Source organism: Neomonachus schauinslandi, chromosome 4 (genome assembly GCF_002201575.2).
Source record: "Neomonachus schauinslandi chromosome 4, ASM220157v2, whole genome shotgun sequence".
Lineage (NCBI taxonomy): Eukaryota > Metazoa > Chordata > Mammalia > Carnivora > Phocidae > Neomonachus > Neomonachus schauinslandi.
Window position 1 is genome coordinate 41,618,143 of NC_058406.1, and position 23,247 is coordinate 41,641,389.

The following is a 23,247-nucleotide window of genomic DNA, read 5'->3' on the forward strand; positions in this document are numbered from 1 at the left end:
AAACTGGGCTCAGAGGCACTTGGGTGAAGGGGCCCTCTCCCCTGCCCTCCTCTCAGGTGCTGGGGCCTAAAGGGGGTCCAGTTCCCCTGCGGAAGGCGGGAACTAGGAAGCGTTGCGGGCTAGACACCCCGCCTTCCCAGCCTCTTGGTGGGGGTGGGGGGGCGTGGTACGGTGGCCCCGCGGGGGCGGAGAGGGGGAGAGGGGTCGGTGCGGGGGCTCTGCCTCCCCGGGAAGGGGGGCCTGGCCAAGTCCACGCGGGGAGGGGGCAGGCCCTCTCCCCTCCCCCGCGTCTGTGGGGACCCTACGCCTGTGTCCGGAGGAGGCCGGCGTCCAGCAGATGCACGCGGTGTGGAGGGGGGGCGGGAGAGAGGCGGGGAGGAGAAAACCCACAACAAAACTTGCGTCGCCGAGCTCACGGCTCGACTTGAATGGAAGGAGCCCGCGCCCGCGGAGCGCAGCGGAGACTCGGGACAGCGCGGACGGCCGGCGGGGCGCGGCGCGGCGCAGGGGCGCAGCAGGTACCCGGCGCGGGCAGCCGGGTGGGCCAAGGGGTCGGGGCCGAGCCTGGGCAGCGGACTCGGACGTCCCCGCCGGGTCCGGACGGCTCCCGCAGCTACCCCGGGCCGGGCCGCCGCACTCGCCCCCTCGGTGGGAGCGGTGTACCGAGTGCGCAGTCGAGAGCTCCACCTTGGGCGTGCGACCCCCTCCGCGATCGCGACCCCGGCAGGGGCCTTTTCTCCTCGCCGGCCAGAGGCTGGTCGCGCCCCCCCCCCCCCGCGCACATCTGGAAAGAATCTGAGGGCGGATGGGAGGGGGGAGTGGAAGGACGTGGGCAGGCGACCGGGAATGTGGGGCCAGGTGGAACTGGGGAGGGGCGTGGACCCCTGGACTTAGAGACGCGCGTCTTTCTACGTCAGCTCACCCCGGCTAGTTCACCCTTCAACCTGGTTACAGACAGAGAAACTGAGTCCTAGAGCGGGGCCGAGGTGTGCTTCCGGGAAGCGCGGACAGGTGTGGCGGAGCCCGCGCGACCACCGCTCGGACCCGCTCGCGGCTTGGCTCCCCAGCCCCGCGCCGCGCACTCGGCAAGCCAGAGCTCTCAGCTGGCACCTGGTGTCCGTCTGTCTGCCGCGGGGACAGCTGGACTGAGGAAGGGGGGGCGCGGAGCGCGAGAAGCGAGGTCGGCGCCCTCCCTCTGAAGCGGCGGAAGTCCCAGGTTGTTGGTCCTTGAACCGCCGGGCTGGGGCGGGGGCTTTAGAATCCCTGAGGAGCCGCCAGGTGGAAGGGGAGGCGGCGGTGGCGGGCTCCGGGCAGGGCAGCCGCTGGGTCTCCGGGTGCGAGGCAGCTGCAGCCGGAACTTAAGGAGAGGAGCGGGCGCCGCAAGAGGGTGCGAGCGGCTCTGACAGTCCCTGGGCCCCAAGGCACAGAGGGATGCGCGCCTGGCACTTGGAGCGCATCACGGATCCGTTGAGGCCCCCCGCAAGCTGAGTGGCTGCCCTTGCGCTTTGGGCCGGCGGGGAAAAGTGAAGCTGTGGGCTAGCGGCTCCAAGACGCACCACTGCTATGAACCGCGAGAGACCCTGGGTGCTCATGTCCCCTTTTAGGGCCCACGGCCCAGTCTGCTGGAGCCTGGAGTGCAAGTTAAGAAATCTTAGATTCACGTGACTGTTTTCACGCAATCTTGTGGGAACATACTTTGTTCTTTCTATCTGAATCTTAGGGGATGGGTGACTGATGGTGGCATCTTTAGGCCTGTACAGTCATACATAAGACCTCTGACCATGACCTGCCTGGTACCCTTGATGGCTCCCTATCACCAGCACCTTAGCATAGTGGCTGACACCCTTGGAGGCTTGGACCTCCAGCCCTAAGCTCCTCCCCTGCCTCATCCTGTTTACCTTTCTTTAAAGGCACCTCCCTCTTCCATCCTCACACTGTGCCTTTGCTCATGCCTTTCCCTCTGTCTGAAGTACTTTTCCTCCCCTTTGTCCCCCTGGAGAGCTCCTACTCAGCCTTCAAGAGCAGTTCAAGGCTCTGGGCAGGAGTCAGAAGACACAAATTCCAGTCCTGGTCTTAACTTCAACATACTAATCTGTAAACTGAGAGGGTCAGACCAGATAACGTTGCAAATCTTTTCTGCCTTTCACAATTTCATTTCTTCATTCAGCAAACACTTCCTGAGCACCTGCTCCATGCCTGGGGAGTCAGGAAAGGCTTTGCCAAATCTTGCAGGATGCAGTGGACCAGGCGTGCTGTGGGAGCACTAAAGAACCTCCTAACCCAGTCTGGGGAGAGCAGCAGCTACCCAGAGCAGGGACATTTGAGTAGCAGTTTGCTGGGGATGGGCAGCAATGGGAGCCCCTTTGTGCTTGAGTTTCCTATCTGCAGAGTAGGAAGACTATCTTTTAGTTTGGGGATTTCTATTAGAGATGGTAAGATGCAGCTGTCTGGGGCCCAGCACACAGTGGGTGATTAGTGATTTTTTACGGTATTTGAGTGGAGAAGGAAGGTGCTGCTAGGGGCTGAGGATCTGTGTCCTGATTTGGGTCTCCCTTCCCTTTCCTTCTTCTAGTCTTGCCTTAATCCCCCACTTAAGCCCTTCTGGGCCTTGAGGTTTGGTTCCCCAGGGGTGGTAGGTGGGGTGAGAGGCAGCAGGTCCCGGGGACTTCCTCAGTAACAGTAACCCCGTGTGTGTCGCACTTGCTTGATGCCAACATCAGATGGATATGTCATTCCATTTCAATCCTCATGAGGATTGCCCAGACTAGTAAACAGAGGCTCGGGCGGTGAAGTGACTTGTCCAGACTCACACAGCAGTCAGGAGTGGAACCATGTCCTCCTGTGGCTAAAGCGCTCGCCCTGAGAAAGAGCTCACTGCAGCCTGAGCTGCTCCCCTCACTGGCCATTTGCTGTCCCAGTGTGTGAGTTGTTCCTCACCGGGGGGGGGCTCCTCACTCGGGATGTATAGAGACCAGGGGCCTGCTCTCCTCTGTTCTTCCACACACAGCTCCCAGCGTGGCTGAGCACACAGAAGGGGCTTTAGGGGCTAATCTTGCTCAACATTGTTAGAAGAACAACAACAACAACAAATTGAGACTCAGATGGGCCATGACATGGCCAAGGTCACACAGAAAACCAGGTGGTGGAGCTGAGACTGCCCAGGATCCCAAGGTCCAGAGGAGGAGATGGGAGCTTCCAAGCCTGGTCTGTTCTTCCTGCCTCTCCTGTGAATCCAGTTCCTCCTCTCCATCCCAGCACCTCTCTTTGCCCAGACCAGGCCAACTACCCCTCTCCTGTACCATTGCACAGCCTCGGAGAGCTCCGCACTGGTCCATCCATAAACCCACCTATGCCACACTCCGGCTCTGCAGTGGTTCCTCATCTTTCCTAAGATCGTAAGATAAGGATCACTCTCCCTAACCTGGCTTCCAATCCCTTCTTGGCCTGGACTGCCCACCTGCATCCCTCCCAGTCCCCAACACCCAGCAGACACTCTAGCGAGCTTTGTAGAGGTCACAAATGGGCTCTCTTGCGCCTGCTGACCTCCTTGCTTATGTCAGCTTTTCCCTTTTGCCCGATATTCGTCCTTCATGGCTAGATAAGGCTTCGCTTCCTCAGAGAAGCCTTCTTGACCCCCAGGCATGATCAGCTCTCCTCTGGCCCCTACGGACTCTAGCTTCCCTCCATCGCACCTGGATGACACTGGGGTTATAATACTCAGAGCACAGCTAGCGTCCGCGCTGGCACTGCCCGGTAGGAGTAGAACGTGAGCCGTAAGTGCAAGCCACCATGTAACGTGAAGCCGCACTCAAAAAGTAAAATGAAGGGGCGCCTGGGTGGCTCAGTCGGTTAAGCGGCTGCCTTCGGCCCAGGTCACTATCCCAGGGTCCTGGGATCGAGTCCCACATCGGACTCCTTGCTCAGCAGGGAACCTGCTTCTCCCTCTCTCTCCCTCTGCTTGTGCTCTCTCTGTCAAATAAATAAAATCTTTAAAAAAAAAAAAAAAAAGTAAAATGAAACCGGTAAAATTAATTTCAGTAATTTATTTAAGTTAACTGAATATAAAAATAAATATTTTATGAGATATCATTAATATTAATAATGAGCTATTTTACATCCTTTTTTGTACTAGTCTTTGGAATCCATGTACACTACATTTTACACTTAAGGCACCTCTCAGTTTAGACTAGCCCCGTTTTAAGTGCTCAGTAGCCGCATGTGGCCACCACATTGGACAGGGCAGGTGTGAGCTTCTTAAGGGCAAGAGCCAAACTTGAGTGGGGTCTGCCTGGGTCCTTAGTGCCCAGCTGTGCTTGGCCCAGGGAAGGGCCCCAGGCTGGACTCAGCTTCACCACTTACCTGCTGTGTCACATTGGCCAGTCCCATTGCTAGCTCCCTCATCTATAAAGTGACGGTGATAGCATTTTCAATATGGTTCCTAATGTTAATATAAATTAAGCATTTCTACAGATACAGTGTATAGATCTTTACAGATACAAATGAAAGGGGAGGGAGGAAAACTAGCTGGTCCAGTGAGTGCACAAGATATGTGGGAAGGGGGGCGCCTGGGTGGCTCAGTTGGTTGGGCGACTGCCTTCGGCTCAGGTCATGATCCTGGAGTCCCGGGATCGAGTCCCGCATCGGGCTCCCTGCTCGGCAGGGAGTCTGCCTCTCCCTCTGACCCTCCCCGCTCTCATGCTCTCTGTCTCTCACTCTCTCTCTCTCAAATAAATAAATAAAATCTTTAAAAAAAAAAAAAAAGATATGTGGGAAGGATCTTTCTCCCTGGCCTCCTGCCCTGATTGATTTGGGGTTTGGGCCTGTGCCCACACTCCCCTTCCCAGAGCCCTGGTCTGGGATCACACAGGCAGGGAGGGAGGGGGACTCTGGTCTAATGCTGGTGGCTCCAGGGGCTGCAGGTTGTTGAGCCAGTCGGGGGTGGCGGGGGGAGGGTTATAATGTGCATGGGAGTGATGGACTGTAGACGGGTTGAGGATTAATGGCCCATTTGGTCAGGGGATGGGGCAGCAGGGGTGTGGTAGGGTGGGCCTAGGGCCAGGCTGCCGCAAGTTACTTGCTGCTGCCAACTGATCCCTGGGGCCCAGGAGCTGTGTGTGTGCTAGGCTCCCTGGTTTTCTGCCCGGCCAGGGGCTGGGGCCGGAGTCTGCTTAGGCCTCCTAGACCTACATGGATTCTAAGAAGCCTGCATGCTGCCCCTCTTCTCCGTCCTCACACCTTCCTCTGGGGCCTCAGAGGGCTCACCCAGTCTGGGCAGGAGTTATTGTACTGGACTCTGCTGCCCCCTCAGACTGAGGGCAGGGAAATTTGCCACCTCGCTTGTGTCCCCTGTGCCGGCACAGGGCTGAGGGCAGACGGGACCTCACCTTGGAGAGCTGGCTGAGCCAGCGAGTGGGACAAAGCAGTGTCTGAAACGTCGCAATTGCCACAGGGCAGCTGGAATTCATGCAAAAGGCTGGAGTCTGCAAATCTGGGGGGCGGTGGGCCTGGGGCTGGGCTGCAAACACAAGCAGGATTTGGACAAGAGAAGGGGAGGAAGCAGGGGGCTCTGGAGTGGACAATGCCCACGGATATTAGTGGTAGGAAGAGCTAACATGTATTGAGCACTTACGGTGTGCAGTATGTGCCTCTCTCTGACTCTCACGGTCTCGCCATGAGGGCAGCTCTGGTAACCTCTATGGACAGGTGAGGAAGACGAGGTTTAGTGGGTGACAAAACTGAGAGCCAGAGCTGACTGCAGCCCCGGTCTGGCTCCCCCGCCTGCCTTCCTAACCAGACGTCGGCTTTGGTGGCCAGCTCCCAGGTTCTCCAGGCCCAGCATCTCAGACCTCTCTAGTGGCTGTGTGGGCTGTGGCCCCCAATCTAGTGCCAGGGTGAGGGCCTCAGACTGAGGCGTGCCCCCCGCCCCCAGGGCCAAGCGCTTGCTATATGCCTGCACTCGTAATTGCTGTAGCAGTGACGGCCACAGCCCATCCCCTAGGAGGGGCCACGTGCCGACTCCTCGCAGACGCTGTGGTTTTAGATGTATCGTCTGCGTTGTAGGATGGGAAAATTGGCTCAGGGAGGTCAGGGCCGTGCAGTGCTGGAAGGGGACTCAAACTGGGGTCTGTGGGACTCTAGAGTCAGTGCGCCTGGGCTGTGGCCTGTCACAACTTAGCATTCCCTGGAGATGTTTGCTAAGTGAGTTTCTGTAAAGAGAACTCCAGGGCCCAGCCCCCTGGAGCCAAGCTAGGCCCCTGCGCTCCTAGAAGATGGGACCCCTGCATCTTCCTCATGGCCTGAGGCCATCCCCAGTCCCCCACCCCTGCTACCCTAGAGGGCGGTGCTGGGGAGTGGTCTCTTGCAGGTAGCCCCAATCATGTGAGCACAGCAGGCCCGGGTGAGGGTGTAAGCATCAGGAAGAAGGAACTGGGAAGGTCCATTCACCTGAGGCCTGCTCTGTGCCGGCCCTGTGCTGGGCCTCCACCCAGACCCTGAGGGTGGCTCACGGCCCTCTGTGGGAGAAGGACACCTTCCGGTATTCACAGCCCAACCCAACTCATGCCCCACCCTAGGGAGCACAGTAAGGGAGAGCCCTGGGGCAGCTCAACGCTGACCTTGGTTCTTGGAGAAGTTGCTGACTGCACAAGAGAGGGGGAGGGTGTTCCGGGCAGAAGGAACAGCATGTGCAAAGGCCTGGAGAGAGGATCTACTAGGTAGACCGGTATACCTGGGGTGGGGGTATTGGAAGAGAGACGGGGTCAAGTCCGGAACATCCTAGAGTGGCAGGCTGAAGAGCCGGGATGCACCCTGCTGATGCTGGCCCGCCATGGCCCTGTGGCTCTGGAGGAGGCGCAGAGCCTCCCGTCCCGCCTGTGCCAGGGCAGCAAGAGCTCCGCAAAGTCCCAGCCAAGCCCTGCAAGTCACAGTTCATCCCGGGCCTCAGCTTCCCCGTCTGTGAAGTGGGGGTACAGGTTCCTTGGGGCCAGGCCGGGTAAGGGTTGCTGCCTTGCCTCCGGAGGGCAGGCCTGATGACGGGGAGGCGGGTGGGGAAGGGAGGGGTGGCAGTCAGCGGATCAGATGTGTGCCCAGGACCCCAGGAGGGCCCCGTCCTGACTTCTGTGGGCCCTCGCCCTGTGTCTGCTGTACCTGCAGGTACCATGGCCCGGAGCAGGGTACTGCTGCTCATCTTGTTGCTGCCACCGCAGCTGCGGCTGGGACTGGTGGGCACAGCGAGGTCTCCGGGGTTTGGCCGAAGTGGTACCCACAGCCTGAGCCCTGCCGAGAATGAATTTGTGGAGGAGGGGCCGGTGTTGGTGCTGAGACCCGAGGAGCCAGGGCCTGGCCCCGTCACCATCAACTGCCCCCGAGACTGTGCCTGCTCCCAGGAGGGCGTTGTGGACTGCGGTGGCATTGACCTGCGCGAGTTCCCGGGGGACCTGCCTGAGCACACCAACCACCTGTCCCTGCAGGTGACGCGGGCATCACAACAACGGTCACGGCACTGCCCCCTACACTCGCGGCTCCTGTCCCCGATCCCCCTGCCCACAGCCCCCGGCTCGTCCAGAACCCCCAGAACTTGTGGCTCCCCAACGCCAGACACAGGGTGCTAGGGCGGTCCCCGCTCTGACGCCCTGGTCGCAGAGTACCGTGCTATTACAACTGCTTTGTTTTGCTTGGGGGAGTCTGGGCTGAGACCCCCCAGAGTCAGACTCTGTGAGAAATGGACACGGATCTGCCTGGCAGCCAACCCTCTGAATGGACAGGATGCCCCAGACGCCATTTCAGGCCAGGAAGATAAGAGAAATTAGACCCGGATAGAGTGCTCTGGGGGCTCAGAGGATAGAGTACTCTCTCCAACTGATAGGCTAGGTTTTGAGAAGTGGGACACAGTGTTCCAGACAGGGGACTCTGGGAGTGCTGGTGCACCCATGACCAGTTTCGTGTGGCCCAGGAGCCCTGGGGGAGCGGGGGGGCTGTTGTACCCATTCCCAGAGGTCAAGCCCAGTGAAGGAAAGGGACCGGCCCACGGTCACCCAAGCTGATGGGTCCAGGTTGATGGTGGTGGGAGTCCAAGGCCAGGGTAGCCTGTGAGGGAAAGGGACAAGTTAAAGCAACACTCGCTGTTGGTTCATTCACTCATTTATTCATAAAATGTCTCCTGGGTACCTGCTCTACCCCTCTGGTGCCAGCTCAGATGCTGGGCACGGAGGGAGGACTTGGACAGTCTGGTGGGGAGACAGGGATCTAAACAGGTAAAGGTAACAGATGGACACAGAGGACTAGTGCAGCGGGGCCCAGAGCAGCTCCTAATCCAGGCCCCAATCCAATTCAGGAAGGCTTCTGGAGGAGGTGGTAAAGCATTCCAAAAGGAGTGAGGACCACAGGTTTTTCCCCATCAAGAAAGGGAACCCAAAGTATTTTCTGGCTTGGGGTGGGGAGAACGGGCTGCGGATGCCTGTCACCAAGTAGGAACATGAAAGGAGCAGGTCTGGAGGGGAGATGCACTCCAAGTTTGAACTGTCTCTAGATGCCCATGTATGGGCTCCTGGAAGGTGAGACCTGCATGTCTGTTGTGGTCCCTGCTGGGCCTCCCATGCTCAGACCCAGGCCTGGCCCAGCCCCAGGTCTGTCTGCATGGGGGTGAACCCCAACGGAGGTGCCCAACCGAGGGACTGGCTCCTGGGACTGGGGTGGGGGTGAGTCTCTACTGAGGCAGGAGCCCTGGGCCTCTAGTGAGGCCTCCTCACCACCCCTGTCCCCCAACCCCCAGAACAACCAGCTGGAGAAGATCTACCCCGGGGAGCTCTCCAGGTTGCATCGGCTGGAAACTCTGAACCTCCAGAACAATCGCCTGACTTCCCGAGGTGAGGGATGCCCCAGAGCCCGGGGCCGGGGACACCAGGCGGGGCACTGGTGCCCATGGGAGGAGCTCCACCCCGCGGATCCTGGGATATGGAAAACAGCAGGGCTGGGCTGGCAGCAAGGCCCCATGGGCAAGGGGCTCCCCGAGGTTGCCTGAGAGGCACCCCCCCCCCTGCCCCCGGGTGTGCCTGAGAATCAAAGAAGCTTTGATTCCCAGGGCCTTTGTCAGAGCTCGTAGGTAGATACACAGAAGGCCTTTAGAATCAAAGAGCTGTAGAATCCTCGATTTGTAAAAGGTTATTTTTTTTCTGATAGGAAAATAATTTATGATTATAATAGAAAATTTGGAAATGTAGAAAATGAAATGGAAAAGAAAAAACCCACTCATAATTCTGCCACACAGAGTTCATCAGTATTGATGTTTTGGTATATTTCTTTCCACTTTTTAAAAAACCACTTTATTGAGGTCTAACTTATATACTGTAATGTTTACCCAACGTGAAAGTACAGTTTGATGAGTTTTGAGAAGTTTATACAGTTGAACAACCCTCCGCATAGTCCAATCTAGGCTTTTTTTTTCTTTGTGTTTTTTAATTCATAGCTGAGCTTATAGGGTAGCTTATAGGGTAACTACTATAACTGCTTCGTTGCTCCTAGCAGTTAACACAGCAGCATCCTTCATGGTGCTGAACGCTCTCGGTGGCCGTCACTCTACTCAGCGGCAGCAGGGCCATCCCCAGAGGGACGCCGCGCAGTTTATGTAACTGTTCCCTCTCCTTAGATACTTGGCTGAGTCCCAGCATCTCCAGGGGCTGGCAGCCCGGAACTGAGTGTCAGAGGCTGGCCTAAGGACTGGAGAAGGGCCAGTTTGGCTGGCCTCCCAGCGACAGCCAAGTCCTGACATCACATCTGCCAGCTTGGGACAGGGCTGGGCCAGGTGGTGGGGAGGTGCAGGGGCCCCTGCCCCACCCTGCCCTGCGGCTGGGTGTCAGGAGGGTCTCTGACACCTGAGGGGAGCACTCCTTCCTGGTGAGGAAGGGCGGGGCTGGGTCCTCTGCCCTGTGGCCTGACCTGATGAAGACCCATTCCTGCCAGGGTGGCCCCGAGCAGGTGAAGGACTGGTCATTTTTGAGCCCTTTCCGCCTGCTCCTTTCAGCCGGGGCCCCTGTGAGCAAGGGGAAAGAAGAGAGGGCTGGGCAGGCCTGCAGGGACTGGTTGGGAAGGGATCGGAACCCAGCCTGTCTCAAGGGGGGCCCTCCCCCATCCTGGCCAGTGGGGTGGGCATTGGGGGGGTTGGTGGTGGTGTGCTCCCCTGTAGCATCTCCTTCATCCAGGGCTCTGACCGATGCCTGTCCTTTGAAGGGCTCCCGGAGGAGGCTTTTGAACATCTGACCAACCTCAATTACCTGTACTTGGCCAATAACAAGGTAAGGGGCCCCCTGGTGTCTGGGGCTGAGCTCAGGGAACTTTCACTAGGGCCTTTTCGAGGGTGGCCGCTGGGTCCCCCTTGCTGCTCAGACATGGTCCTGGTAGGACCCCACACTTTAATGCAGGGCATCAGAGTGGCCAGATAATGAAAACAGAGGCCCAGGCCTTACGGAAGTGTAGGGGGTGACAGCTCATCCCCACTAGCGAGGGGGTACTTGGAGCGCTTCTTGGAGGAGGTGTCATTTGAGCAGGGCCATGAAGGGTAACAGGATTTTGGCCAGGGGCCCTAAGGGGGAGGCACTGCTGAAGAGACGGCAGGAGAAGAGGCACAAAGGCACTCGACTTCAAAACAGTTGGTGTGTCCCAGGGCTCTGTCTTGGCCCCTTCTCTCTGAGCTCTCTCGAGGAGACCCATCCCCTCCCCGGGCTTTAGCACCCATCTGCATCATGGCCATATGCAATGGCCGTCCCCAGCCCTTTCTACTCCTTCCACTCAAGACTCAAATCTGAGTCTGAGGGGTGCCTGGGTGGCTCAGTTGGTTAAGTGACTGCCTTCAGCTCAGGTCATGATCCTGGAGTCCTGGGATCGAGTCCCGCGTCGGGCTCCCTGCTCGGCGGGGAGTCTGCTTCTCCCTCTGACCCTATCCCCTCTCATGCTCTCTCTATCTCATTGTCTCTCTCAAATAAATAAATAAAATCTTAAAAAAAAAAATCTGAGTCTGAGCCACAAATCCAGGGTGCATTGCTCACCCACACCCAGTCCCACTGTGAGCCCTCGGCTCCCCTCTGGCCCTGGTCCACCAGCCCCTTCATCCCCCCTTCCCCAGCTCAAACACTCCCAAGGCTTCACTTTCCACCCGGAATGAAAGCCACGCTTCTCCCCGTGGCCTGTGGTCAGAGGGCCTGTGTGTGGGCCTCCCAACTCCTGTTCCCCCTCACTCCCTCTACTCCAGCCCCTGGACGTGGCAGCCCCCACGCGGGGCCTGCCCTCGCTGCCCCTGCCGCCATGGGTGCTCTTCCCTCAGATGGCATTAGCGGTGCCTTCATGCCTTAAGTATCCCCTGTTCCCTGCGCACCCAACCCAGTTGTTCTGTCTTCAGTCTGTTCTAACGTGTTACCACTCTCCGATACTTTTGTTCCTTGTTCCTTGTCTTCTCCACTAAGATGCAAGCTTTAGGGGGTGGGGATGGGGACACTTCTCTGTTTTGTTCCCCAGGGCATGTCCAGCACCTGGAACCAGGCCTGCAATGTTGCAGACTCAGGGCCTACTGTTGAATGAATGAAGGCTAGATACTGGGGCGGGTCGTCTGGAGGAGTGTGGGTCCTCATGGTGGCTGTACAGAGAGTCTGTGCTGGGGAGCAATGAGGGGAGAGACCAGGAGGACTCTCCAGGCCTAGAGGGCTTTCCATGTTCAGGGCTGGAGGGAGCCATGGAGGTTCTGTTTTTGTGTTATCAGGGGAGTGGGATGGGTTTCCAGTTGAGAAAGATGGCTCTGGTTGCAAGCAGGTGACAAATTGGAGGGGACCCAGAGTCCGCCTCTGCCCTCCATTGGTCTTTCTGCCCCAACTCTTCCCTTTCTAGCTGACCTTGGCACCCCGGTTCCTGCCAAATACCCTGATCAGTGTGGACTTCGCTGCCAACTATCTCACCAAGATCTACGGGCTCACTTTCGGCCAGAAGCCAAACCTGAGGTGAGAAGTCAGATGGGGCCCTGGGCTCCAGCTGGGGAAGAGGGAGGAGCTGAGACAGACACTCCCAGCCCTGAGCAAGGCCGAGAAAGCCCAGACAGGCCCTGGAGGAGGGGCATGCTGGGCAGCTGGCAGGATGCCCCTGGCTCAGCGCTGTGGTGGGGGTGCCTGGGCTGCAGGATCTGAAGGCTGAGAGGAATCTGTCCAGGAGACAAGATCAGAGAGTGATGTCTGCGGAATCGTGGGGAGCTGGGTGAGGGTTTTTCCCTCCTTCCGCAGCCCGTGGGGGAAGGAAGCATCTTCCAACAGGTAGAGCTGGCTCTCACGGAGCGCTGCTTTGGAAGGAGTGAGGCCTCCTAGCAGAGGGGTGTGAACAGGGCAGGGTGGTGCTAGGGGGTACTGACAACCCCCAGTGCTGCTTCTGTCCCGTAATCTGTTACCTCACTTGATTGGCTCCATCCCCCGAAGGAGCCAGGGTCACTGTGTGTGGTCCCATCCCACCGATGAGAAGGCTGAGGCCCAAGAGAGGTCACACAGCAAGAATGAGTTATATCTTCCATGTTTAAATATCTTCTGTTTCTCTTATTTCTGGTCTTTGCTCCCTCTAGTATGTTAGCGGCATGATGGCAGGGTCTTGTTGGTTGTGTCCACGGCTTATCTCTTCAGAGTCTAGAATAGTCCTGGCACATAGGGACACTCACTATATATTTGCTGAATGAATGAGAGGTCACCTCCTCTGAGCTGGGCCCTGTACTGGACACTTGAGACAAAGAGGTGGCAGGGACAGTCCCCATCTGCGGGAAGTCCCACAGAACTCAGAGCCAGCTGCGTGGAGTTGCCAGGCAGGGATCCAGAATCCTGTTTCTGCCACTGAGGTGTGCGGCAGCCTCAGGTGGGTCCTTGGTCTCCTTGGCTGTGTAGGGGGGACTGGATTGGGAGGGGTCTGAGGTTCTTCAAATGGGAAGAGGGTACCCTGGGCCCAGGCCCAACCTGGGCAGGATCTGAAGGCTCATCAGGTGAGCTGGTGGAGGGGGCCCGGGTGGGTGAGGACCTGTGCCTCATTCCCCAGGTCCGTGTACCTGCACAACAACAAACTGGCGGATGCCGGGCTGCCGGACAACATGTTCAACGGCTCTAGCAACGTCGAGATCCTCATTCTGTCCAGCAACTTCCTGCGCCATGTGCCCAAGCACCTGCCGCCTGCCCTCTATAAGCTGCATCTCAAGGTGGGAGGGAGAGCGTGGGGAGGGGCAGCAAAAGAGTAGGGACCTGCAATGGGGGAAGAGCCCCGGTCCACTTAGGCCCAGTGGTAAGGCTGTGGGGCCCTGGGCACAGGCCAGAGGGCACAGTGTCCACTGTAGGGAATGAGGCAGAAGCCCAGGTACCTGGCTGTCGATATCACATGCAGAATGCTCCAGGCCTGGCCCTCCTCCCACGGCTCCCCAGGCCCCTCTCCACATCTCATTCCAAGGCCCTGCCCTCACCCTTTGGCTGTCCCTCATGCTCCCCTCCCGACCATCCCACCCCTTAGAACAACAAGCTGGAGAAGATCCCACCAGGTGCCTTCAGTGAGCTGAGCAACCTGCGTGAGCTGTACCTGCAGAACAACTACCTGACTGACGAGGGCTTGGATAACGAAACCTTCTGGTAAGCCCCGCCTGGGCCCCCTGTGGGAGCCCGGGACCCGGGACGCTGCTCCCCCGGCCCAGCAGCCAGGGCCTCGCGCACACACCCCCCACCCCCCACCTGTCCCTGGCCAGCTTCCTGGGGAAGGAACTTTGGGGCTGTGCCTCTGCTGACATTTCTGTCCCCGAGAACGAGTGATGTGTAGATAAAGCCCGCCAAAGTTCCGGTGAGGCATCTTCAGAGGCTGGCTTCTTGTACAAAGTTGAGACTGGAGTGTATTTGTTGAAGGCAAATGAATTTTCACTTTTTAGGCCCAGGGTGGCTACAGAAGGCCTTAAACAACTGGTCTTCAGAGAAGCTCCTTTGTGTCAGAAACCACGCTAGATTCTTCCTACACCAATACAGCATTGCATCAACCCAAGGAGAGGCGGGAGAGGACTGAGGTCCCCTCGTGGGTCACCCAGCGGCAGAGCTGGGATGAATTAGACGCAGTTCCCTTGCCGTCTCCCTCGGGAGGAATGATGGCAACGAGCACCACGTGGGCCCCCGCCAACCATCCTCATCCCGCCTCCCCCCCCCCCGCCCCCGCAGGAAGCTCTCCAGCCTGGAGTACCTCGATCTGTCCAGCAACAACCTGTCGCGGGTCCCCGCGGGCCTGCCGCGCAGCCTGGTGCTGCTGCACCTGGAGAAGAACGCCATCCGGAGCGTGGACGCAGATGTGCTGACGCCCATCCGCAGCCTCGAGTACCTGCTGCTGCACAGCAACCAGCTGCACGCGCGCGGCATCCACCCTCGGGCCTTCCAGGGCCTTAAGCGGCTGCACACGGTGCACCTGTACAACAACGCGCTGGAGCGTGTGCCCAGCGGCCTGCCCCGCCGCGTGCGCACGCTCATGATCCTGCATAACCAGATCACCGGCATCGGCCGCGACGACTTCGCCACCACCTACTTCCTGGAGGAGCTCAACCTCAGCTACAACCGCATCACCAGCCCGCAGGTGCACCGCGATGCCTTCCGCAAGCTGCGCCTGCTGCGCTCGCTGGACCTGTCCGGTAACCGGCTGCACACCTTGCCACCCGGGCTGCCGCGCAACGTGCATGTGCTGAAGGTCAAGCGCAACGAGCTGGCCGCCCTGGCACGCGGGGCGCTGGCCGGCATGGCCCAGCTGCGTGAGCTCTACCTCACCGGCAACCGGCTGCGCAGCCGGGCCCTGGGCCCCCGGGCCTGGGCGGACCTGGCCCATCTGCAGGTAAGGGCGAGGGGAAAGGGGCTGGGTCATGCCCGGTGGGGTGCGGCTGCCATGGCTGCCCCGCGCCCACCCATCGTGTGGGCTCAGCTGAGGGGTGGGTGGGAGGGCCTGGCTGTGGGGTGGGGGCTAGACCAGGAAGCAGTCGGTATGGCTGGCATGCCAGGCACAGCAGCGAGCGGCTGCTATGGCCGGCCTGAGCTCAGCACCTGCAGGAGGGCTGTGGGGATAAGGGGGTTCATGGCTGCAAGTAGGAGGCCCACGGTCCAGGGGCGGGTGGGGCCAGTGCGGGGGGCACTGGAGAGTCAAGCTCACCCATCTGAAGGCTCAGGAACAGGTGGCTGGGAAAGGCTGGGCTTGGGGGAGGGGAGGGCGCAAGGTCTGGGAGGCAGGCTGACCTCACCGTGCGGAGGGCTGGGGGAGGCTACCTGAAGCATGCTGGGGCTGCTGAGTGGGCGAGGCTGCTGTGGCCACAGTCTGAATCAGTTGGGGTATCTGGCTCTAAGTGAAAGCCCCCACTCAGTGAGGACCAAGAGGGAACTTGAGTAGAGAAATCTGGGAGGCAGGGCCTTGGTGCTGCAAGGTCAGGAAGTGCCCCCACTCTGCTGCACTACAGGGGGTTGGGGGGACCCCTTCCCCAAATGTACACCCTCCACCCCCCACCCCCCACCCCCGGACTTGCTCCTCCCTGTCTCTCAGGGCTCTGCTCAAATGTTACCTGCTTGGGAGGTCTTCCTTCACCAGCTATCACCCTCCTGTGCTTTGTTTTTCTTCATAATCCTCATCCCTCTGGGCATTAGGTCATTTGTCTGCTTGTTTGTTGCCTGCCCTTCTGCTAGAATGAGGGGCAGGCATTTTAGTCTGTTGTGTTCACTGCTGGCCCCGGGGACCTCTGTGTGGTAGGCTCACAGTACCTGTATTTTGGGAGAGCAGTCATGATGAGCATATCTGAGGGGGGTGCAGGGGCGAGCCCACAGAGTGGGAGGGGGCAGGCAGGCAGGGCTCAGCCCTGAGGGCGGATCAGGGTGGGAGCTGGGGGTAGGCAGCTGGCCCTGCAGGAACAGCTAGCTGGGGTCTCTCCTCACCCAGATGGCCCTGCTGAAGGCCAGACACCGGGATCCAGCTGCCTGGGCCAGGCCCTCGTGGATTGTCCTCAGGAGCCCAGATCCCATCGTCTTCTCCTCCACACCTGCTCCACCTACTCCATTTTCTAACTTGCTGAAGGGGTGCCCACGGGAGACCCGGACGCTGCCCCTGACACCCCCTTTCCATGCCACTGCCCCCCAACACCCATTGTTACTGAACTCTGCCATTTCTACTGTCACACCTCTCAACTCACTTTTCTCCATCCCTACTGCCCATACTCCAAGCCAAGACACCCCCATTTCATACTTGGACCCCAGCTTCATAGGAGCTCTCCACTCCTACATCCCATGTGCAGTTGGTGGGTATCTTGAAAAACACACGCTCACCTTCCAGTCTTGCTCAGAACCCTCCCATGGCTCCCCATTGCTCTTAGAACCCAGAGCAGAATCCTTGCCACAGTTCTCAGGGCTGGCCTGCTTCTGCTCCCAGCCAAGCTCCTTAGTCTCCCAGGCACACTGGGTGTCATTCCTCCTGGCCCCGCCGCTGAAGCCCAGCACCCTGCTAACACCTGCTCACTCCTTCGTTCCGCAGCCTGTCCCGGGCCTCCGCCATGTGCAGACACAGCTGCTCTAGAACTGAGGACCTGGCGGGGAGTAAGACAGATGGAGGGGCACTACCCTCCTAGAGCTTGTGATATACCTAGGACTTAGTCCAGGTGTCACCTCCTTCAGGAAGCCCTCAGTGATGGGCAGGTGCGGCCTGGGTGACTTCAGTCAGGGATGAGGTGTCTGGTGGGGGGTTCTTCCTCGCACTGTGGGATCTCTCTAAAGCAGCTGCTCCCCCTGCTTCAGAGCCCCCGCCTGTGCCGGCTGCTGTGCTCCCCTGACCCAAGGCTGGGTCAGGCCCCTCCCCTGCGTCCCCTCCACACAGCCCAGTTCCACCGGCTGTCGTCAGATTTTGGGTCCACCCCCGCCCGCAGCCTCCGATGGCAGAGGCAGCATCTCCGTGGAGTCCATTTCCCCGGCACCCGTGGGCACTGAGGATGTTTGGAACGAATGAGGCGGTGCCAGGGCTGTGTGGCGGGAACACAGCAGGGAGCAGGGATTCCTGCTGGGTAGGGGAGGTGACGGGGAGGCTCCCCAAGGTGTGTAAAGCTTGTTTCCCCTTGAATCTTGAATCTCGATTCATGGCCCCCAGTTTCCTGACCCTGAGCTTCAGCCTGTCGGGGTGAGGAAGGGAGCTCAGGGAGGATGGAAGCACCTGTACCTGCCCAGGTGTGTGGGAGCGAGTGTGTGCTGATGGCCTGGGGAAGGCAGGGCGCTGGACCCATGCACGTCCAGGTCTCCTGCCACCGCATGTTTGCTCCGCCCTGGGAAAACTACCCCATTTCCCTGGCCACCTGCGGCCGGCACTCTAGGCATGTGCCAACCCCGAGACTGACCAGCCTAGGGCTGGCTGCCATGCCAGGGTCACTGTGGGCCTTGAAGCCTTGCTCCCAGCCTCTGCCCACATGACCTCTGAAGTCCGTGAATGAGCAGCCCCACCCATATGGACCCCCACCCCCACCCTCATCTGGGACCAGTGTGGGGATATTCAAAGACTGGAGGATCCCTGGCCTCTGCCCTTCTGGGGCCTTCAGTCTGATGTGGGGGACAGGCGTGCCAAGGAGGAGGGACTGTGCCACCCAGATATCTTGGCTGTGAATTCATGTGGAAAGGCAGAAGGAGCTGGGCAGGACATAGTTAGAACAAGGGTTTGGGTTCCAGCCTCATGCAGGCTGCGTGGCCTTGGACAGATCTCTTAACCTCTCTGAGCCTCTGTTTCCCCTCCTGGAAAATGGGGGTAGTTCTAGATCCCACCTCACAGGGTTGTCATAAGATTTAGATAGACCACGGGGTGGGTGGGATCTTTGCAAGACGTTAAGTGCTTTGACTCCCCTGGTCACTCATACAGCTGCTGGACATCGCTGGGAATCAACTCACAGAGATCCCCGAGGGGCTCCCCGAGTCCCTCGAGTACCTGTACCTGCAGAACAACAAGATTAGCACCGTGCCCGCCAATGCCTTCGACTCCACACCCAACCTCAAAGGGATCTTTCTCAGGTAGGAGGGCCCCCAGGGTCAGCCTGGCTCTGGCAGGATCGCTGAGGCATCCGGGAACAGCTACCAGCTAGATCAGTGTTCGAAGCCTGGCTTCACTGACTGGCTTTGTGACCCTGGGTACATCCCACACCCCCTCAGCCTCTGTTTCATCAGCTCTCAAGGGTGGGGACAGTCTGGCCGGGCCTGGTGAGGTTTATAGGTTTGTAAAACGACTTCAGAAACTTTAACAAGCTGTGCGTGTGGGCATTATTGATGTTACTGTGGCAGGAAGGGGTACCAGAGAGTGCAGGTGACTGCTGTGCCCGCAGCTGGCCAGGATTGAGCCTGGGCCTCAGATGGCAGATGTTCAGGTCCTCACTGAGCTGTGGGGTTTAAAATGAATTTTTTATTTTATTTTATTTTTTTAAAGAGACAGAGGGAGAGGGGAGAAGGACAGAGGGAGACAGAGAGAATCTTAAGCATGCTCCATGACCAGCATAGAGCCCGAGGTGGGGCTCGATCTCACGACCCTGAGATCCTGACCTGAGCCGAAATCAAGAGTTTGGTGCTTAACTGACTGAGCCACCCAGGCGCCCCTAGGATGATTTTAATGGGGGAGCCCACTCCCCAGGACAGCAGAGTCAGGGTGGTTCTTCCCAACATCCTACCTAACCAACCCCCGGACTCAGAGAGAAGGGGCAGATTCGAGAAGGCAGAATGTGCACCTGCAGGGGATTGGTGGCTGGGTTGGGGTAGAGTGTGACCTATGCCTTGGCTCCTGTGGGGGACTAATGCACAAAGAGTTGAGGGGCCTGATATCAGAGCCCAGCCTCTGCCCCCCCTCAGCCCGAGTGCCGCCCTGGCCCAGCTTGACCATGGCCTTGCCTATGTACCACGCCATACCAGGCAACTCTAGGCTGGCAACCCTGGAGCCCCAGGCCTTGGGGTTAATCCCAGAGGGAGGTAATCCCAGGCAGAGAGGAGGCGCCCACGTCTGCCACTCCCAAATCTTGGAGCATTTGCAGATGGGGGCCTGCCCCTCACTGTAGGAGATGAGTGGCCCAGGGTCTGGGCTCACTCCCCGCTCCAAGCTATAGCCACACTGAACAGCTGGGACTTACATGATGCACCTTGCTTCTCAGCACTGCCCCCCCCAGCCCTGCACCCCTTTTGTGCTTACTGTGCCCTCTTCCTGGAGATCTTGTTCCCTCTTTCCCTGCTAGGGTGGGTGGGGGTGGGGACTCTGAGGGTCAGGCCTCTGGCACTGACCGCACATGGCGGCCCGCACAGGTTTAACAAGCTGGCTGTGGGCTCCGTGGTGGAAAGTGCCTTCCGGAGGCTGAAGCACCTGCAGGTCTTGGACATAGAAGGCAACTTTGAGTTTGCTGACGTTTCCAAGGACCGGGGCCAGTTGGAAGAGGAAGATGAGGAAGACGAGGAGGACGAGGATGAAGAGGATGAGGAGAGGCAATAGTGACAGGGTGAACCGGATGTGACATAGGTAGGTGGTCTGTGTGGGGGCGCACTGACCTCTCCCCACCAGTGTCCTATCCCTGACCCCAGCATGGGCCCTGGGTGAGGGGCTGGCAAGCCTGTGGGAGGCTGGCACAGGCTGGGGACTCTCCAAGGTGATGAGCACCCCAATGGGACATGCGCAGGGGCTGGGATGGTGGAAGCAGGGAATGGATATGGGAGCCCAGGAGAAGGCTACTGCTGTGAGCCAGGCCACAGGTGATGGGGGAGCCAGTGAGGATGCACACAAGCAGATGGCCTGAAGGGGGTTGGGGAGGGACAAGCAGACTCCAGAGGCCAGAGTCGCCCTGCTGGGCATGAGGTGAGGGAGAAGACAAGCCCCCAGACCTAGCTTGGAATCCCGGGAGGATGATAGTACTGGGGGAGCAGATTTGTTGAGGTGGTAGGAATGTTGAGTTAGATAGGCCGGGGGGGGGGGGGGGGGGCTCAGGCGGCGGCCCAGGGGTGGGCCAGATATACGGGTCTGGGGCTGGAGAGTGAGTTGTAGGCTGGAGATGGGGGTCCAGCCATCATCAGCCTAGAAATAGTCCGGAGGCCACAGGAGGCTCAGGGAGCTCGCTTGGGGAGAGTGTGAGGCCATGGCCAGCTGCAAGGGAGCCTGCAGAAGGGGCTGGAGGGAAGCAGGGAGGGAAGGAGGTAGGAAAACCCCAGGCAGTCAAGGACAGAGGGAGATTATATGCATGTGCAAAACAAACACCCCACGTGGGCACATTGTGCACACACATGTACCCATGCTCACACGTGTGTCTAGACACACATACACTCGGGGCGCCTGGCTGGCTCAGACGGTTAAGCGTCTGCCTTCAGCTGGGGTCATGATCCTGGGGTCCTGGGATCGAGTCCTGCATCGGGCTCCCTGCTGAGCAGGGAGCCTGCTTCTCCCTCTCCCTCTGCCTGCCGCTCCCCCTGCTTGTGCTCGCTATCTCTCTAATAAAAAATTAAAAATCTTAAAAAAAAAAAATAATAAACACGCATACGCTCGCACAGAGCACACACTTGCAGAACACATAGTGCACACAGACACACATGCACGTGCTCCATGGAACATCCGCAGGAGCAGAACAGGTACGTGCTTGCACACGCGTGGAGGACGCGTGCATGCGACTACACACTGTGTCCCCATGCACAAGGCCCTTGTGGAGAGAGCAGCCATGTTAGTGCGCTGAGAGGCAGGTGGAGGGAGCCCTAGCAAGGACCCCCCATATTTGTCCACGAGGAGCTCAGCTGTGACCTTGTGGGGGAGTGGCCTCAAGGGCAGTGGGGGTGGAGAAAGGAGCTGGCAAGGAGAGACCCCACGGAGCGTACACACCTCTCTCAAGAAGTTTGGCTGTGAAGAGAGGACATGAGAGGGTGGCAGGGGGACGGGGGTGTGAGGTTCAGGTGGGGCTCCAATTACCTCTTGCCCTGTTCAGAAACAGAGCCGGTTGGAGCGCTGATGGGGAGGGGCTGGCCTGGAGGAGGGGGTTAAAGACGGGACAGAGAAGAGCAGGGCGGAGCTAGCCCCGTAGAGACGGTAGGAGGGACCGGCTTTGGCAGGAGGGACGGAGGACCGAGTGGCTGCAGTCACACACAGCTTAGTGGCTTGGTGGCTGGACACGCAGTCCTATCAGCCCGATGCCTTCAGCCTTCTGTTTTCTCTGTGCAGCAGGAGGCGCTCGGCTGACCGGGGTGGGTGTGGAGAAGATGGGCCATTGGATCCATCCGTGGCGGGGTTTTTGGCCAGGTGTGTGGGACAGAAGGGTAAGGAACGAGGATGTTGAGGGTACTGGCAAGCGAATGGCTGCAGCGTGGACCCTGGGGGTCAGTCTGGGAAGGGAAGGAGGTGTAGACAGGAGAGTGGGGTGGGCAGGGCCTCTGGAGAGGGACGTTGGAGAGTGGGCACCGTGTGGTGAGTAGCCGGGAGGAGAGCTGTGGTCAGAATGAGCTGAGCTGGCAGGGTCACAGGGTCAGGCTGTGACCATGGGAAGGGGCCCCTGGGCCACTGTTAGGACACTGACTTGAAGTAGGGGCTTGGGTCAGAGAGGAGACTGCAGGGTGGTGGTGAGGACCCCATGGGGGGATGACAGAGGGAGGTGGGGCTGACAGAAGGATGTGCATGGGGTCGTTATCCTAGCTCGGAGAACAGGCCCAGAGGCCATGCTTGGGAGTCCCCTTCCGCTGCTGCTGGGGCCCTAGGGGAGAAGGTGGAGACCTCCTGTCTAGAAATTGTCCTCAGGCAGAGCCGGGGATCAGGGAGGGGGGGTGACCAGCTGTTCAGTGAGGATGCTCTGGCCCTCCTGAGGGGGCTGTGGAGTCCTGGGATGGGGGAGAATCTGCCCCCTCTGGAGGCCATTGGCCTCAGGCAGGTCTGTTGGGGGGTTGCCTGGGAGGGGCCCTGGGGAGTGGCCAGAGGCGAGTCGATACCAGGCCTGGCCAGTCAGGGAGAACACTGCCCAGTGGGTGGCCTGCTGGCTCTGGGCCCCCAGGAGCAACTCCCCCTCCCGCCTGCAGTGGCCTAGCCCTCCCAGAGTCCCCTCAGGGGGGCCTCCTAGCTCGAGCCCACCTTCCCAAAGCCGGCAGGTCTGCCCCTGACTCTTCCACATGTTCTGCAGGACAGCGGACCGCCGGACCCCTTTCTGCAGCACGTACCCGTGCCCTGTGAGCCCCGGTCTGCCATGCTCACAGACGCACCCAGTGCCGCCCCCACCAGCCGCCCGCCGCCACCACACAGGCTGAGCACACAGTCTCCCATCCCCACCCGTTCCGGCAGCGCCCTCAGCCACACATGGGCAGGCACCACGACACGTCCACACATGGGCAGGCACCACGACACGTCCACACACTGCGGGCTGCACGGCGCCCACCGAACAGTTCCGCTCCCCTCCCAGGCCCTCCATCGCCATCATGCCCCTGGACTCATGCAGACTCGGGGAAGGGTCTGACCCTGCCCTGGCTCCCACGGGTGCCTGCTCCCTTTACCATGGACCCCCCCCCCCCCCCCCCCAAACAAGTCACATGCAGACAGCCCTCTGTGGCCCCTGCCACCAACACCTCTTGCCCCAGCCAGAACTGGCCAGAACAGCTTGCCATCTGCTCAGCCGTCTGTCCATCCGTCCACTGGAGAAGACAGAGTTATCTTGGAGCTCTCTGGCCAGGGGCCCGCCACCCTCTGGAACTCACAGAAGCTGACGTTTCTGTTCCCCTCTTTGGGACTGCTGCCCTGGCCCCCAGCCGCTGGGGCGGTCACCCTCTGCCATGCCCCGGCTGGCCACAGGCACGTCTTTGACAGAAATCCCACCGAGGCCAGAGGGAAAGTCTCCCGGGGCGGCTGGGGCCTTGGGCAGGAGTGAGGTGGAGGGGCAGGGCTAAGCAAGGAGGAAGGGCCCAGCTGCCCTGATGACATACCTTTTTTATTCTTTGGGCCTGTGGGGGAGTTCTGGGTGCCTTTGGACTTTGAATTCTTTTTAAGAAAAAAATGATAAAAAAAAAAACCCACCTCAAAGCTGATTTTTCTTGTTACAGAAAAACTAATATAAAAGCATTACCCCTTTCTGGCAGCCCGTGGCCGTGTCTGTGTGTGCTTCCTGTCAGGTGCTGGGCCGGCGCCCGGCTGGGGGTGGGCAGGACACAAGCACCTCAGGGCCTGTCCAGACCGGCAGGAGTCGGCGCAGAGTTTAGTTGTTGGGCCCACAAGTCATCTCACGGGCCGAGGTCCAGG

At 59.4% G+C, this 23,247-nt stretch overlaps 1 protein-coding gene across 1 annotated transcript; it reads left to right on the forward strand.

Annotated features, from left to right (window-relative positions):
- The first annotated feature begins 486 nt into the window (after positions 1–486).
- On the forward strand, positions 487–23,086 carry PODN (podocan). Its single transcript, XM_021683911.2, has 11 exons — positions 487–518; positions 7,153–7,469; positions 8,771–8,864; positions 10,225–10,289; positions 11,872–11,981; positions 13,048–13,204; positions 13,510–13,625; positions 14,196–14,853; positions 17,890–18,038; positions 19,308–19,518; positions 22,142–23,086. The coding sequence occupies exons 2-10, from the start codon at positions 7,158–7,160 to the stop codon at positions 19,489–19,491; spliced, it is 1,845 nt and encodes a 614-aa protein (XP_021539586.1). The 5' UTR covers positions 487–518; positions 7,153–7,157; the 3' UTR covers positions 19,492–19,518; positions 22,142–23,086.
- The last annotated feature ends 161 nt before the right edge of the window (positions 23,087–23,247 follow it).

What these genes read in the sequence shown, in the direction of transcription:
- PODN (XM_021683911.2), top strand. Translation starts at nt 7,158, where the DNA reads ATGGCCCGGAGCAGGGTACTGCTGCTCATCTTGTTGCTGCCACCGCAG. An exon ending in CCAACCACCTGTCCCTGCAG is followed by an intron (nt 7,470 to 8,770) that starts GTGACGCGGGCA and finishes CCCAACCCCCAG; the next exon opens with AACAACCAGCTGGAGAAGAT. An exon ending in CAATCGCCTGACTTCCCGAG is followed by an intron (nt 8,865 to 10,224) that starts GTGAGGGATGCC and finishes TGTCCTTTGAAG; the next exon opens with GGCTCCCGGAGGAGGCTTTT.